This window comes from Colossoma macropomum, unplaced genomic scaffold (genome assembly GCF_904425465.1).
Source record: "Colossoma macropomum unplaced genomic scaffold, Colossoma_macropomum, whole genome shotgun sequence".
Taxonomy (NCBI): Eukaryota; Metazoa; Chordata; class Actinopteri; order Characiformes; family Serrasalmidae; genus Colossoma; species Colossoma macropomum.
The window spans coordinates 26,891,791-26,908,473 of record NW_023494807.1 but is presented as its reverse complement, the minus strand read 5'-3'; the positions used below and the strand labels follow the sequence as shown (position 1 = coordinate 26,908,473).

Genomic DNA, 16,683 nt, shown 5'->3' with positions numbered 1-16,683 from the left:
ACCCCACAAGTATAAATTTAAGTTGAAGGACAAAAGGTCTGATATGGAAGTCCAAGTACAAAGACTAGTCTGTACACGTTATAGGTTGTCAGTGGTTGTAAATGACGTTAAAATGTTTTAATATATTTTTGTTTGTGTGGTTGCACCAGCTGACATTATCTGGTTGTCAAAATTGATCGTGTAAAATGAATTTATGCCATTATGAAAACTATGAAAAAAAAAGCAATGCACTGAATAAAATTATTGCACATATCATTTTAATTATTATTTTAAAAGCCTTATTTGAAGAAAGGAAGATTAATTCAAGATCCACAGTTAAAAAAGCTCTAGTGTATTACATGCCAGCAGATGAAAAGTATGTGTAACTGAGAATATCGGAGTGGATATGAACTAAAAATAGCTTCAGAATAGATTCGGCAGATTCAGACTGTGAAATGGCCTCATGATAAATGCCAGACTGTGTGAGGTCTTTATTTGCGTTTCTCTCCTTTCCAGAAAATAAATCCATAAATCCATTATGCAAATGCATTTATGGTCAGGAACGTGTCTGTCTGTTTAATCTATTCAGTGCCATCAATAAACAAATTCAAAGAATAGCTTTTCATATACTTTTATTTATTACAGCAACCCATTCCTCACTAACTTTGCACAAACTTCAAGCGCAATTCAACTTAAAACTCAATCAAACCTCAGGTTTACATTCCTCTATACATCTATATACAAAGATAAAATGTTCCCACGCAATATTGTTCATATATACACGTCTAAACTTAACTTAAGGAAGACATACAAGACAGGCAGAGTCAACTCAAAAGGTGGATCCACATAAATAACAGTATAAGATATCAAACCAAACTTCAAGAATAAAGTGGATTTGACTAACACAGCAAAGGATAGATGACCTGACTTCAACCACACCTCATATAAGGTTTTAGGATTGTGCAAGTATATGTTCCCAATCACTATATAATACAGCATATGTATTTATATATGCCAAAAGCACTGCTATGCATTCTGCTTTTCTTTAGAATTAGGTACAGTACTAAGCTCACGTCAGAGACTGCCCTTCATTTATTTAATTTCCAGTCAAAATGGCCATTATGTGCAAGTTATTTACTTATCATGTCAGGCAAAAGCTGAGAACATATTTCATAAAAAAAAAAAAAATCTGAGGAGACTTGCTTTCAGTTCTTGAAAGAAACCTGCAGGGATATTTTCCCACACCTCCAAAGTTCAGTCTTATAAGTTTGTTGTATTTTCTGCTTCTCATGATCCAAATAATCCCAAACACATTCAGTAATGTTGAGGTCTGGACACTGGGGTGGTCAGTCCATTGTTCAGCTTCTTTGTTTGATGTGTCCGTCTCCTTTTCTCAGTGAGGGCCTCTTTACAGCTACACATCCTTTCAGACCCACAGCGCTGAGTCGCCTTCTCACAGTGGAAGGATGGACAGAAACACCTGTGGATGTTTTCAGATCTGAAGCAGCTTGATTTTCTCCTCTCTCTCAAAGATGAAAGCTTTAAGTGCTGTTTATCTGATGGGGGCAGTTTTGGTGTCTACCAGGTCTTCCAGGTGGTTGTTAGGAGTCCCAGTTTCTCTGTAGCTCTTAATGAGCTTTGTAAACTCATGTGTTTTCATTTATTGTCCTTTGACTTTATGCAAGTGGATTATCTTATATCTAACCTCCTCAAATGGGGGCAGTTTTGGTGGTCTACCCAGTCTTGCACAGTTGCTAGGGGGTACATTTTCTCTGTAGCTTTTAATAATTTTTTAAATTCAAGTTTTTTTTTTTAAACTTATTTTCCTTTGACTCTAATTTATGCAAGTAGATTATTATATATATCTTATCTCTTCAGAAATATCTCCTGAAAAAATTAATAACGTGTACTTAATGGCCATTTTGACTACAAACTAAGGGAGAGCTTTTTTACACAGTACTGTATTTTTTAGTTTGCAGGTAATTAAACTTATCTTTGGTAAACCTGCCAATGAAAAGACAGTGGAATTCTGAAGAAGAAACACATGACAGATTAGTGTCCAGATCGAAGAATTACAAAGTGACTCAAAGACCTCTGAAACAGGACTATTCACAAGCAGATAAACTAAAACAGTACGTCCTTAACATACAAAACTGTAAGTATTCCACTTACCAAAGTGCCTTGAGACATTCTTTAGTCCCGCAGTGACATACTGTACATTCCCAATTTTCTCAAGGCCACAGTGAGACCTACTCAACAAAACTCACAGCTGTGGCTAAACTGGAGTTCAGATTTGCGCATAATGACAGGATTTCTTTTCTCTGCATACACACTTCCTCTATTCGTGGCCACAAGTGGTTGCAGACAATATCAATGTAGCAAAGAAATAAGAGCTGTTCAGAAACAGCCAAAATGTGTTATATGAAGAGGAAATATGACAGGGAATAGTCAAAAAAATGTATAGTGCTTCTCATTCAGCTATAAGGACAGCATAAATCTCTTGAGTGCTGGCTCAGAAAATATATGATGAGGTTTGTGTAGATACTTTCTGGGGGTAAAGCTTACCAAGATCGTCTACTGCATATGTACATTTGTGAGTTTTCATACTATGCAAGTCTCTCATCTGCTTTCTAACGTCTTCCCCTCCAAGACCATCTGGATCTCTTTGGCGTCCAGCGTCTCGTATCTCAGCAAAGCCTCTGCCAAGTTTTTGTGCTCTTTCGCACGAGACTTCAGGAGCGTTTTAGCCCGCTCGTATGAATCCTGAGAGGAAAAACAGCGGTTTATTTTCCCAGCTGTGACAATTTACACCACCAAGGTAAATTCACAAAAAAAACAAATAAAAAAATGCGGAACATATGTAGTCAAAATTCTGAACTGCTTACTCTCAAAAGCGTCCTGACTTCCTGTTCAATGGCTGCCTGTGTTTCTGGGCTCTGCTTGGCGATATCAGTGTAAGTCATGACACCCAACTAGACAACATTAAAGAAACACACAAAAAAGGAATGAATACATCACATAATGGTAAAATCTGTAGTATAGACAAGACCTTCAGAAAGTTTTCCTTATTGCTGATCACAGATGTGTTTATACTTTGCAGGTGAAACAGCTGGCATGTCCCAGTTATTACAGTGCTCAAAAGCAGTCTTAGGACACGTCCATCATTTGTGTTTTTAGAATTATTGAATTTGTTAATATATTATATACATTTTGCCTCACCATTTTCAAAAGTACATCATTTCAGCTATGTTGTAACTTATCCACTTATACTTTTGGTCCAACAGGACAAAAGCTAGAAAAATAGCTTAGAATCAAAAAAAAAAAAATTCACTAATCCAAATGTGGACACATCATGTTGAAACGAACATTCTGAAAGAGAGGGATTTGGAAAACTTAAATACTGAGTGGAATTTATCTGTCAAAAAAAATAGTGGCCCTTAAAGTTGTATACAGTCAACTGTCACCGACAGGTTAGTTTAAATTTTGATCTCTGCCGTTTCTGTAAGATCTAACTCATGTCTGGTAGGAGTGCATGTAAATTTGAGGTTAATAGTTTACCAACCTGAAAATGCTATTATAAATATCATCTATAATACCAATAATAGTAATGAAAATAGAAAACAATAATACTAATTGTTCACATGGCAATCCAGTACAAAAGGGAATTTTATTTTACAAGCACATTAGTATAATTCCTGCAACTATTTCATGCTCCATTTATAGATGTTACACTGTACTTTTGTTTTATACTACTGACACCACCCAAAAAATAAATCATACAAAATCACATCATTCTACCATCTTAAAAAAAATAAAAAAATAAACACACCAATACATTTTGTTTATTTCACGTTTTACTCTTTCCAGTCATCGAAAGTTTAACACTACAAATTTTGGTCAGTAGGGGGAGCAGTGTAGTCACTTCTGGACCTCAAATTACGAGCACAGCCATTGGCTCACAACCAACTGAATGCTGTCGTATTATTGGCTCCCTACCAAAACATTAGCATGTTTGTTTATTGGATGTTGTCAGTTGGGAAGTACCAAGTATCAGCTAAAATGCAAGAAAGCTAATCAATTCATCTGGTCACTGTAGACTTGTACTTTAATACTCGAACACAATTAACAGTAAAACTACTGTTAAACGCAGTTACGTATATGGCAATTAATTGGCAGCTTAACAGTCATGAGTGCGACAGGCCTAGAAGCAGCATCAGAAATATGTTAGAGCTTTATTTTTTTTTAAAAGAGGGCTTAACACAAACCTTGTCACTCATGCCGAACCTTGTCACCATCAATTCGGCTATTTTTGTAGCGCTGTCAAAATCACTTGATGCACCTGCCAGGTTGAACCAAAAATTAACATACATCTACCTTAAAATCACAGATCCCCACTATACTCCTTTTAGTTTAATACTTTCACTACGTCTGAAACACTGCATAATAAAACTACATTGTTTATTGCAACTTTTCCAGCATTTCAATAATAAATAACAGGGCTCACACTAGTTACTGCTACAACAAAATTTAGACTGAGGTTGACATTAAGGTGAACTAACCTGTGGTAATGTTCTCATTTCCAAAGATGAGCTCCTCTGCCACTCGGCCACCCATGCTGACGTCCATCTGTGCCAGCAATTGAGCTCTGGTTTCACTCCAGCGGTCATTCTCTGGCAGCATAGAGACCTGGGAGGAATAATAACAACTGAGAACACAGGCTCCCCAACAAAGTACACACTGTAGTGAGTATGTTTTTGTTTTTCAGTAGATATAAAACTGATGTGACTCCATACAAATTAAACATATTAAATTAATCAAAATAAATATAAATGATATGTGAACTTCTATGCAATGAGTACTTATATGCACCATACACATTTGTCCATATGTTATTGAACACAAAAAACAGTCTTTCCTGACTGCTGTTCAATGACTTATTAGTGTGTGATCAGTTTGCCAGCGTAATACAAAAATAGCAGTGAGAGTAACTCACATGACCCAAAGTGGGTCCTCTTGGCATAATGGTTGCCTTGTTGATGGGCATGGCGTCTTTGGTGTAATATGCAATGATAGCATGGCCCGACTCGTGGTAGGCTGTGATCACTTTGTTCTTTTTGTCTATCTCGGCACTTCGGCGCTCCGGGCCTGTACGGAAGACAGGGAGGTGTGTTAGGACAGTAAAAAAACTAAACTGTGAGGTGTAATAGCCCATTTCACAAAACAAGATTTCTTAGTAAGCTGGATAACTTGAAGGAATGCTTTGGCAAAAATTCTAATTTACACAATTTTCCACTTACCCCAGATGTAGCTGATTAGCCAAGACATTGTTGTTTCAATTTTTTAAACGATTTGGTTTTGTGCTAGAGCGACAAGGCTAATGTAGCTCCCAAACACTATAGATCAATAGTCACCCAAATATTTTCTGTAAATACATCCACAAAACTTCTCTCAATCTGCTCAAACAGCATCCAGATCTTCATTAAGATCACCCAGACTTGTAAATGTGGTTTAGGACACAGTATGACCATATCTGGGATAAGTGGAACATTAAATTGTTTGCCAAACCATTCCTTTAAACCAAAAACTGACCAGTAGGAATGTCCTCTAGCTCTACTCCTTTAAAACAGGCCTGATTTTTGGTTTATGTTATCCAGCTAACTGCGAAATCCTGCTCTGCAAAACAACTACGCCCCCAAGACTTGTACATCATTGTTTTAATCCTCCTTTCTTTAGAGAAGACATTCTAACCCATTAGGATCTTGTCCTTGGCAAACTCCAGCTCCTTCATGGTCACCATGTCCTTGCCATCCACAGCAGCTTTCAGGGCAGCTTGGTTTACCAGGTTCTCCAGGTCAGCTCCAGAGAACCCCACTGTTCCTCTGGCAATGATCTCAGCCTCCACAACTGCACAGAGTGAGATTAGAGTGAATTATTAAAAATAAATGGCACATTAACAGCACAGTCATATTTTAAGATACTAGTAGGCATCATATTACAGGCTGTGATCAAAAGAATTAAGTAATTCTAATATTATCGTGAGAAGTTCACTGTATTAAATGACGTACCTGGATCTACTTTGATTTTTTTGAGGTACCATTTGAGGATCTCTGTACGTCCCTTCACGTCCGGTTTGGGTACAGTGACTTGCATATCAAACCGCCCCGGGCGGATGAGAGCACTGGAGAGGATCGGGATATGAACATCAGACTGACTCAAATTATCTAATAAAAGGCTCTGTGCCAGCAATTACCATAAATTATGTGGATTTATTACACAACTCCAAGAGACCCCTTAAGGTGTACTTGAGATACATACTTATCCAAAGCTTCAGGGAAGTTTGTAGCACCAATAATGATGACACCTTCATTTGGTTTAAACCTGCAGATGCAAAGCACAATTGATTAAATTCAGGTCAATGATACAGAATTACTGAAGAAACAGATCCAGTGTGAGTGGTAAGAGTTAAAATCTCACCCGTCCATCTCAGCCAGAAGTTGGTTAATGGTCTGCCTAGAATAAGGGTGCATCGGTGACTCAATCCTCTTTCCCCCCACGCTGTCCAGTTCATCAATGAAGATCACACAGGGGGCATTTGCTTTAGCCTCACCTGGGGGAAGAAGTGAAGATTAAAATAAGGTATGATATGAGCGGGTCATGAGTATTACAGCATAGTATAGATACGTATTAGCTACATTTCCCTGTTGTTGAGAATTTCCCCATTGTGGGACTAATAAAGGATTATCTTATCTTAATTCATAGCTAATATAGTCAAGTCAATAGGGGAAATAAGGCAAGCGTAAATTATTCAGAGCAACTATTCAAGCTACTGAGGTGACCTTTATAGAGAAATATGGGGGCTTGTATTTTATAGTCTGGTCTGTTTTTTTCAGAAATCAGAGATACTAGAAAGGACTGTATTTTGAGAAAACTGGTAGCCAATACCTCTGTACTTGAGAAAAAGTGTAAGTATAAAAAAAGTACTTGCTTGTAAATATACTTAAGTATCAAAAGTAGCACTGAGTTATTATAGATTTGGTATAATATTGTTTTGATGCACATAATTATTATATAGCAGGTTTACATATATACCTGGCATACAATCTCCCTGGACAAAAGAGTCATCTTGCATGTTTAAGGTGGCAAGAAACTTTAGGCTTCTGCAGATGGTGTTGCATGAGGACTATAAGTACTTGTTGGGCGTGCAACGGGACTCATAGATTGAGAAGAGGTGGTACAGTGCAGTGAATGTGAATTGGTAAAAAGGAGTAACTGCATTCGGGCGTGCCAAAGGCCACAGTCTGAAGGAAGTAGCTGAATTTGATGGTGGATGGAAGCATACGGTCATACAGGTTGACCAGCAGGGGCAAAAATCCCAGTCTACAGGAAATTCTCATCAGAACCGTCTATGCCAAATCAAATCGCAGCTGTTATTCATGCTCATGGAGGTATTACACGCTATTAGGTACATTTTAGTCAAAGGTGACTAATTTTTTTGTCCGGTGAGCTTAATAGCATGTATATATACACAACTGTGTGAATTTTTTAGTCTTCTATCTAATATAACTTTTGTTTTTGATACCTAAGTATATTCACCGGCAAGCACTCTTAGACTTTGCTGGTGGTCTAAAGAGTTGGACACACACTCACAAAAGGTATAAGGAGATCCAAGGTACTTACGAAAAAGGTTCCTGATCCGGCTAGCACCAACCCCAACAAACATCTCATCAAACTCTGATCCGGAGGCATAGTAGAAAGGCACATCGGCCTCCCCTGCCACAGCCCGAGCCAGCAGAGTTTTCCCTGTTCCTGGAGGTCCCACCAGCAAGATTCCTGAAAAGAAACATACGTCTTTAACAAGTATGTACAAAATGCTGGAAAATTCCTCCCCAGTTGAAACACTGAAATGTCTCAGGGTGGTGCTGTTATGTGTGAACCTCAGTAAAGATGTCAGGGCATTTGGCAATTGCCCCTCCTGCACTGCTGGTAGTTATGCTGCTAATCCTAATGCCTTTATGTTTACAATAGTCTTCTACAATAATGTAAGCAAGCTTACCTTTGGGCAGCTTGCCTCCCAGGACAGTGAACTTCTGTGGGTTCCTGAGGAATGCCACTACTTCCTGCAGCTCGTTCTTGGCCTCCTCCACACCTTTGACATGCTCGAAAGTGACATTTTTCATTTGGACAGGGTCCACCGCCGAATCCAGGCCTGATGTGGTTCGGAATCGCACTGTCCGGAACGGTTAGATTACAGTTCACACACCAAAGGCACACTGCACACATGCTCTCTCTCTCTCTCACACACACACAAACATAAAATCTCACAGAGCTTGCTGCTCACAGGGATTAGCATCAAACTGTGACATGGGGCATTTTTCCACTGCACAAAGAACCTCTGACACCAGAAAACTGGAACTGTGCTTTTTCCATTGATCATTATTTCAGTACTGAAGATTCTAGTTTTATGGTTTTTGCTACCTGCTCAAGAGTGACACTACCAGGACCTAATGGTACATGAGGGTGTTTTCCTTTGTCTTTGTTAACACTTGCAGCAGCTGAAGCCAACAATAATGTAGTGAATTCTTTACTTATCCAGGTGAGAATAAAGTCCCTAGGGATGTGCGTTCTGACTAATTTGTAAGAGTAAATGAACGAATATCCAGTTAATCGCAGGGAAGAAGAGAATATTTAAAATGGACAAAAAAAGGGACTTTAGCTGAAATTAACATGGAACTGGAGACAGAGGCCCGCTCTTAGGTGATCGCTCTGGTGTTAAAAGTCTGGATCAACATGCTAGTTTGTCCGACAAATATATTTACATTTACACTTACATTTACATCATTTAGCAGACGCTCTTATCCAGAGCGACTTACAAAAAGTGCTTTGTCTATCCAGAGAAAGAATCTTTGCTAGCTACCAAAGTTTCCTTTGTTTCTGGACCTAGCTAAAATCGGCTAGAGTAGTTGCCTAGTTAGCGACAGAGCCTTTACAGAGCGTTACATTAGCCTTCTCAATCACATCCTTAACAACATGTCCTTGATACGCACTCATATTTCGGAGTGGCCCAGTGTAATATACATACTTACTCACAAACACGAACAAAATCGTAACATTTCATAATCTTGATCAAACATACAAGCGGCTTTTAATTGAACTGTTAGTCTGCATAGTTTTTGTCTTTATGCGCTGGAACAGAACCAACACCCAAACAGTGGCTGTGTTTACATGCAAAGATTTTTGCCAATCTGATTGAATACATTCCTATTACAGATTAAGACTGAGGTGTTTATATTCACTCTACTCAACAATCTGATGAAAATCTCTGTTTACATGCTCACTACAAGTAATCCGATCCAAAATTACATGCATGTATAGAGAACCACTTAGTGTAGACGTTACCATTATTATTAAACAACGCCGAGAGGAAGACGTTGTGTTCTGAGACACATAAGCTGGACGCCCGTCCCGTCGCCGTCTTTAAGAGCTCAAAGCTTAAACTTCGTCTCCTCTGCAGACCAGTTTCTGTTCCATGTTGAACGTTATAAACTTTCGTTGTGACGTGACGCACATGCAGCACGTACTTAAACTTTCCGACAGATGTAATCAGATACAGGCGTTTACATGGTTATTATTCTTCTATTTAACTGGTTATTTACAGGATCACCCACCTCGTTCAATCGGATAGAAATTGTATTCCGAATGGCCTCAATCGGACTAGACTATTCCGATTGAGGTGGATACATGGACGTATTTTATTCTGATTGAGCTATTAGTCAGATTGTTAATGGACTATTACGCTGCATGTAAACGTGGCTAATGATTACAATATTTGAATACTAGCACCTCGAACAGTTAAGTACTCGAGTGCCTGTGCACATCCCTCTTACCAAGCACTATTACATCATAAATAAGCTCACCAGAATGACAAACTAAAATGGTATGTTGATGTGTCAACATGAAAATAGCTTCATTTGACTGAGACAAATATCAGAAATGTCACCTCTGCCAATAAGTTAAGCTAACTACAACTAAGCAAGCAAGATATCTACTTAGCCGAATCAAACACTTTAGAGTGGAATAAAACGTCCAAAAAGACAATTTAATCACTAAACGCAGTTACTATGATGGTTCCGGCTGTCTCTAAAGCAGGTGGAAAAGACCTAGAACTAGAACCCTAAGGTTCCTGTTTGGGTCAATTCTGGTTTTGAATGTGTAGTGGAAAAACACCCATGGATGCCAAACAGGAAACAACCAGACGTATACTAAACTCCATCTTAAATAAGGTTCTTTAGTCCTTCTACTTTAAAAATAAAGTTACTTTAAAGCCAAAGTATTTCTGTTTGTCTACAACAGTAACATCATTTACCTCATAAAAATATATAAAGCACAGCACTGGAAAAGAGGAAGCAAAGACACACTGAAGAAGTAAGAACCAAAACAGAAGCCTTTACCCGATAGAAATGGTGTTTTGGACAATCCATACAATCCCACCAGCAACAGGACCAACAAGATCAGCCGTGTCCTCCTCAACGATTCTACAGAACAACAGACATTTAAACTATAGAACCTGCAACAGCACAGTTTTCACGGCTAATAATACTAATTATAGCGAAATCACCTTGCAAATTGTAAGATGCTTGAAGATTCTCAAATTGATTTCACACTTTACCTTGTGTTCTCTGACTAAGAGCCTGAGCTTTCAAGAAGCCCTCGGCAAAACCAGTCTTGAAAGCATCGTGATGGCCGTCAGGAATGTTTTTGACTTTCAAAAGCTTGTCTAAGGTCTCCACATCTTGCCCTTTGTCCCGTGTAAGAAATCCCTGTCAAGGCAAAAACAGATATTACAAAGATTAAAGGCAAGTGGTATGATAAAAAAAAAGTACACTACTACTAAAAGCACTACAAGAAGGGTGGAAGGGAAAGGAAAATGATTTTTTCCCCACTTATTTTACTTTTTCTTTCCCCTTCTTTATACAAGTGGATTATCTTATATCTCCTCAGAAATATCTCCTGAAAAAAATATTTAAATGGCTGCATTGACTGCAAATTAAACAAATGAAAGGTGGTCTCTGACTTTCACACTGTACTGTATTCCAACTGATAAAAACGTACTTCAAGTACCAAACCACCATATACCACAGATAACTGATGGTAAATGGTATTGGTTAAAGACATCAGCTTTAACACTGGCTGAACTACAAGTAACACATGATTACAGTCCAACCATACCTTCATAAAAGATGGGGTGAATGCATCAGTGTCCACTGAGCGGTCAAAACCACCCTGAAGGCGCCTTGTTTTGGACTTCAAGGTTTTAAATCCTCGATTTTGGACCCATACTGCAAACAGAAATTATAGAAAACTTCTCTATCACTCTACTGAAAAAACTGACACTCATACTCTCACACAGCAATTCTTAAAACTTAATGTTAATGCACTGATGGTTTTGTTGTTTCTTTAAAAGTGAGTGAAAAAAACCTTGTTAAGGTAAGTTTTACCTGGCCAGAACTTTAAATCTGTACACACTGCCTGCAGAGGGGAAGGGCTCTTTCTGCAAAAAACAGGTGAAATACCACCCATCTTAGCAACCGAGAAACCTGGAGAGCACAGAAAGGAAAACTTTCAATCAGTCACAGCTTCATAAGTTAGTTATTAGGTCACATCTGATCAGGCAGAAAGCACTTCATCACAGAAGCAAGCTGGTATTTAATGCAGTGCCGTCTGAGGGATCGAAGGTCACAAGTATTCAGTTATGCAGAGATTTTTCCAGATTCTTTTAGCAGTCTGATAATATTTTTGCACTATAGAGGGTGAAATACCTAAAATCCTTTAAAAAACATTGTTTTTAAGAAGTTGGACTATTTGCTGATGGAGTTTTTATGGCCTTTTCTGGATGCTCCCTTTATGCCCAAGCATGTTTTCTCATTTAACAATGTTTTAGTCTTAAACTGCCCCTCTCTCAACCTTTTTGGAATGTGCTGACAAGGCAAAACATAAAAAAGATCTGTCTTTGTACTGCCTTCATTTAAAGCTGCACTATGTGGGGATTTTGAGACTCTTTGGTGGAAATGTGTAATTGCGCTCTATACACCAATCAGGCATAACATTATGACCACCTCCTTGTTTCTATGCTCATTGTCCATTTTATCAGCTCCACTTACTATATAGGTGCACTTTGTAGTTTTACAGTTACAGACTGTAGTCCATCTGTTTCTCTGCATACTGTTCTTCAGTGGTCAGGACCCCCATGGACCCTCACGGAGCAGGTACTATTTGGGTGGTGGATCATTCTGAGCACTGCAGTAACACTGACATGGTGGTGGTGTGTTAGCATGTGTTGTGCTGGAATGAGCGGATCAGACACAGCAGTGCTGCTGGAGTTTTTAAAAACCTCAGTGTCACTGCTGGCCTGAGAAGAGTCCACCAACCAAAAATATCCAGCCAACAGCGTCCTGTGACCACTGATGAGGGACTAGAGGATGACCAACACAAACTGTGCAGCAGCAGATGAGCTATCGTCTCTGACTTTACAGCTACAAGGTGGACTGACAAGGTAGGAGTGTCTGATAAAATGGACAGTGAGCGTAGAAACAAGGACATAATGTTATGCCTGATCTGTGTATGCAGAACACTACTTTCTGATGTGCTTTGGACCCCTTCCCTGAGCAGATAAATCTGATGATTGAATTCTTTCAACGCACTCACAAAGAGAACATAGTCAAAACTTGGAGAGTAAATTGTCTACTACTGTCATCAAATCTTCATCAGTATAATGCTGATTTTGCATTTGAGACCTAAACATTGAGCCGGACTGTCTATTTTTAACCTACGTGTTTGGCGTTAATACGTAAAGACGTATGATGTAGTCCAAAAAACTCCCGCCCCGACGGCTCTGACATTTAAATTATTATTTTAGGCTTTACACACACACAACGTATTTTAGCCTGTTATTTTTCTACTGACTCAGTAATGCTACTTCTTTCAGTTTTAACAAAAAAATACTGCCGCTTTAAAAACAGGTTAAAGCAGATTTATAAATCATGCTTTCTGATTTTATTTGCTTTTGCATCTGTTCCAGCTTTTTTTGGAATTGGGTTTGTCGTTTGTGTCCACAGTGTTAAATATAATCTTGAACTGTCAAAATCGTTGAATTCATGTCAATATCTACAATACACAAGTCAAACCCAGGCAACATTACATTCAGTGTCTCTGTGTATGTCTCCTCACCATATTTGTTGTGAAAGAAGGAGTCAGTGGAAAGGTAGGAGGCCTTCCAGTGGTTTGATTCTGCTCTAGAGGGTGGTGACAACACCTTCTGCGTCACATACGGCAACAGTCTGTCCACAAGCTCATCCAGTTGACCTACGCCCAGATCTGTCAATCCAAGGTCCCTGAGGTTCCATGAGGGCTGCATGAAGCAAAAGTAGAGGGATCAGAAATTATAATGCAGTTTCTCTCCATGTTGTGATGTATTTATGAAACTTGGTAACTCTCTATGAAACATGGAAGTTCTCTAAAACTAACTGAGCGTGAGCGCAAAACACCACCCCCATTTAGCATAAACTGCATTGGCTACCTGTTTAATTAAGGATTGATTTTAAAGTTCTTCTATTTCTTTTTAAAGCTCTAAAGCACCTGCGTATCTCACAACCTTGAATGCTCTACTGCTTTTTCACAACAGTTCTGCAAAATAAAGAAAAATGTAAAGCAAAGATGCCCTGAACACTGTTGAGCATTCTGCCATCAGACAGGAGATTTCACAGCATTCAGGCTAGAACAACCCAGTTAATGAACAGTTTCTACTCACAGGCTGTCAGGCTTCTGAACAAGCTGTGAAGCTGTGGGTCCTTCCCCAACTACCATTTCACTCAGTCGCTTTGTCAGTATTATTATTATTATAATCAGATTACTGTCATGGACAATAACACTAAGTCACTTTAAATAACAATAACACTGAGTCCCTTAAGTCACTTTAAAATGTATATATTCTTCATAGATTATCCCTTGTTTAATATAAATATATTGTACATAGCAGAGAGGATTTTTTTTGTCCTTACGTAGGTCCCTCCTGTCTCTATTTTTTGTGTATATTTTGTGTATATTTAATTTATTTCAGTTTCAGTATTTTCGGAAAACTTTCAGAAATATGTCTTCGGTCTTCTTCTAAGGGCATGTTCAAACTATTGCTGTTGCTTAGTAACCAGCTGTCAGCCGAACAATACAGGTATGATGAAAAACATGCAACAACACAGGCAAGGCCAGAGCACACGGAACAAACAATCTGCATCAAACACCAACTAACAGTCATCCTTTTTGAAAGTTCAGGAAAATAACTGACTGGCCAAATACATCAGTCTGAATGAGGGAGAGAACATTCAGCATTCTGCCAATGACAGGTACAGCACAATGTTCGTTACCTCTGTGATGTGTGGGTCTTGTTCTTGAGCATTTTCTCTGTGCTGAGGCTTCACTGAGCTGCTGCAGCCCACCGAACCCTTCAAAGAGTGCAGGGCATTGATGAGGTGACTCAGTGGAACTGTTACCTGTAAACAGATGGGACACTAATCATTTTTAGAGCTAAGAAAAGAGTACAAAAATTAATGGTGCCAATATGTGATGTTTAGTGTGGTTTGCGATGAACTAGCAGCAGCAAATGCTACTAAAAAGCAGTGGTGATAGGAACCAGACGTCTGAAGAGTTGAATGCCTCTAATGCATTAATTCATTAACGTTCGAGAGACACATGCAGGACGTCACAAGACAAAATAAAGCACAACAAAAATGGTTTCTCAGCGATGAACCATTTAGTGTCAGACCGCTCTGAATGACTTTACAGCTCAGTGATTGAATTACTAAGAAATTTTGAAAAAAAGGGTAGAATTTCCCTTTAACATTAACTAACCACCCACCACTACTCTCTCAAAAAATAAGAGTGCCAATCTGGAGCTATGCCATAGAAGAACCACATTTGGTTCCCTAAAGAACCTTTAAAAAGACTGGGCCTCGTTCACCAATATCTTCCTAAGTTTTTCTTAAATGTGTTCTTGAGAAAAAGTCCTAAGAGAAAGTCTATTTCAGATTCATGACGTGTTCTTAAACTGTAGAACATTCACTGCAAATACACAGGTTAGCTGTCAACTCCCTAGTTACATAACGCTGCCTTCAAAACTGATGCATGCAAATAAATGTTAGCTTCAGGGCAACAGTGAAAGACTTCCTAGGCATGTTAGAGCAGGTGTCGTTAATGAAAAGATACATTTTCACACTTTTTTTTTTTAATATACACTTGTGAGGTATGTGAGCCCCATGAACTTGAATGTTCGGACTGATATTCCAGCACCAGTTTCACAACCCTAAGTGTACATATGAATTATTTTGTACCGCATAGAGATGAGCAATATGGCAAAATGTTAGGTCACTTCAAAAAGTGTTTTATAATAGAAAACGTTTATTTTTCTAACATCTGGTCAGTTAGAACGGGCAAAGTAAACCTACGTTTTAAAAATACCATCAAAAACTACAAATCCAGTTATTTGTATTCAACATTTCACACACTGAGCTGCAGTAAATCCAATTAGACAGGAGGAATTATGCTCTCTTTGTAATCAAACATGCAGTCGGTGACTTTTAAGCATTGCTGATTTAAGCTTACTGGGACATATTGTGATGATTTTATCACGATAATGATAAACATTGGCATTTCGCCCAGCTCTAGTTCCCTACACTAGCTAAATACCCCATAGTAATAATGAGAAAGGCCAAAATGTCTATAATATAAGGTACCGCTGACTGACTGAAAGCATGAAATTATGTAAATATGGAAATGACTTAAAGGGCTTAAGAGTTAAGCAGCTACACAGCGGCAACGTAACTTGTGGTTTATAACGTTAACAGTTAGTTAGTTACAAAACCTCTCAGAAACGAGGTTATCAGACAGCTAACTAATGTGACTGGTTGGTTAATTACAGATTATAAACTCGTTTTATAAACCATTTACTCTGCTTAAGTACAGATAAGCTACATTAGCATTAGCGTTAGCATTAGCATTAGCCTGCTCAATTATAAACAAGTTACGAAAACAGCTGGTTGGCTAAGGTTAGCATGTCTAAACTGATCCAGTCTGGCGATGACGTTACCTGGGGTTGTACGGTGGACGAAAGAGAAAACATTTCCGATTAAAGGAAGATAAACTCCGCCCGGGACATATAAGTATTTTATCTGTATTAGCTTAAATGAAATGTCCTCAGCGCCGCTAATCCAAACCTGCTAACTAGCACTGCTTCTCCATCAGCAGCGGCAGGGACAAACTGCCGCTACAGCTCCCATAGCAGCGCCACCTAGCGGAGCCTTTCCGTTTAAAGGGGAATTCCACCGAAGTTCTGAATAATTCGGTCCTTAACTTACTCTCCAGGGTATATTTTGTTTTTTCCATCTGAATCTACATGAGCTAATCGTAAGGCAAATTATTCAGTAACTGCATGAAATAAATGTAAATTTTTATTTTTTTTCTATTTTTTTTGTAAAAGCTCCCCACAAATTAACAGAACGTGTGTTTTGTGATCACACATATTGCTATATGCTTACTATTTACTGCTGAAGGCCAAAAATCTTAGACGCTCTTTGTATTATTTTATCAAAATAATTTTTACAGAGCAGATCACTGAAGACACGCCATCTATTTATAGTTTATAGCCCAGATTTGTGGAAA

The 16,683-nt window shown here is 38.6% G+C and overlaps 1 protein-coding gene across 1 annotated transcript; it reads right to left on the bottom strand.

Annotated features, from left to right (window-relative positions):
• Positions 1-2,561: 2,561 nt before the first annotated feature.
• On the bottom strand, positions 2,562-16,293 carry yme1l1b (YME1-like 1b). The gene is made up of 18 exons (XM_036556281.1): positions 16,112-16,293; positions 14,394-14,519; positions 13,204-13,384; positions 11,475-11,573; positions 11,206-11,315; positions 10,646-10,796; positions 10,428-10,511; positions 8,033-8,206; positions 7,657-7,809; positions 6,454-6,586; positions 6,295-6,357; positions 6,045-6,157; positions 5,728-5,883; positions 4,973-5,124; positions 4,539-4,665; positions 4,245-4,318; positions 2,865-2,951; positions 2,562-2,742 (listed from the first exon to the last, which is right to left on the bottom strand). The coding sequence occupies exons 1-18, from the start codon at positions 16,142-16,144 to the stop codon at positions 2,599-2,601; spliced, it is 2,160 nt and encodes a 719-aa protein (XP_036412174.1). The 5' UTR covers positions 16,145-16,293; the 3' UTR covers positions 2,562-2,598.
• Positions 16,294-16,683: the final 390 nt, after the last annotated feature.

Excerpts from the sequence above, each read along its gene's own strand:
- yme1l1b (XM_036556281.1), bottom strand. The coding sequence starts at position 16,144 with ATGTTTTCTCTTTCGTCCACCGTACAACCCCAG. Across the intron at positions 10,797-11,205 it reads TCACCCCATCTTTTATGAAG|GGATTTCTTACACGGGACAA; the intron begins GTATGGTTGGAC and ends TTGCCTTGACAG. Across the intron at positions 5,884-6,044 it reads AAAAATCAAAGTAGATCCAG|TTGTGGAGGCTGAGATCATT; the intron begins GTACGTCATTTA and ends CACTCTGTGCAG.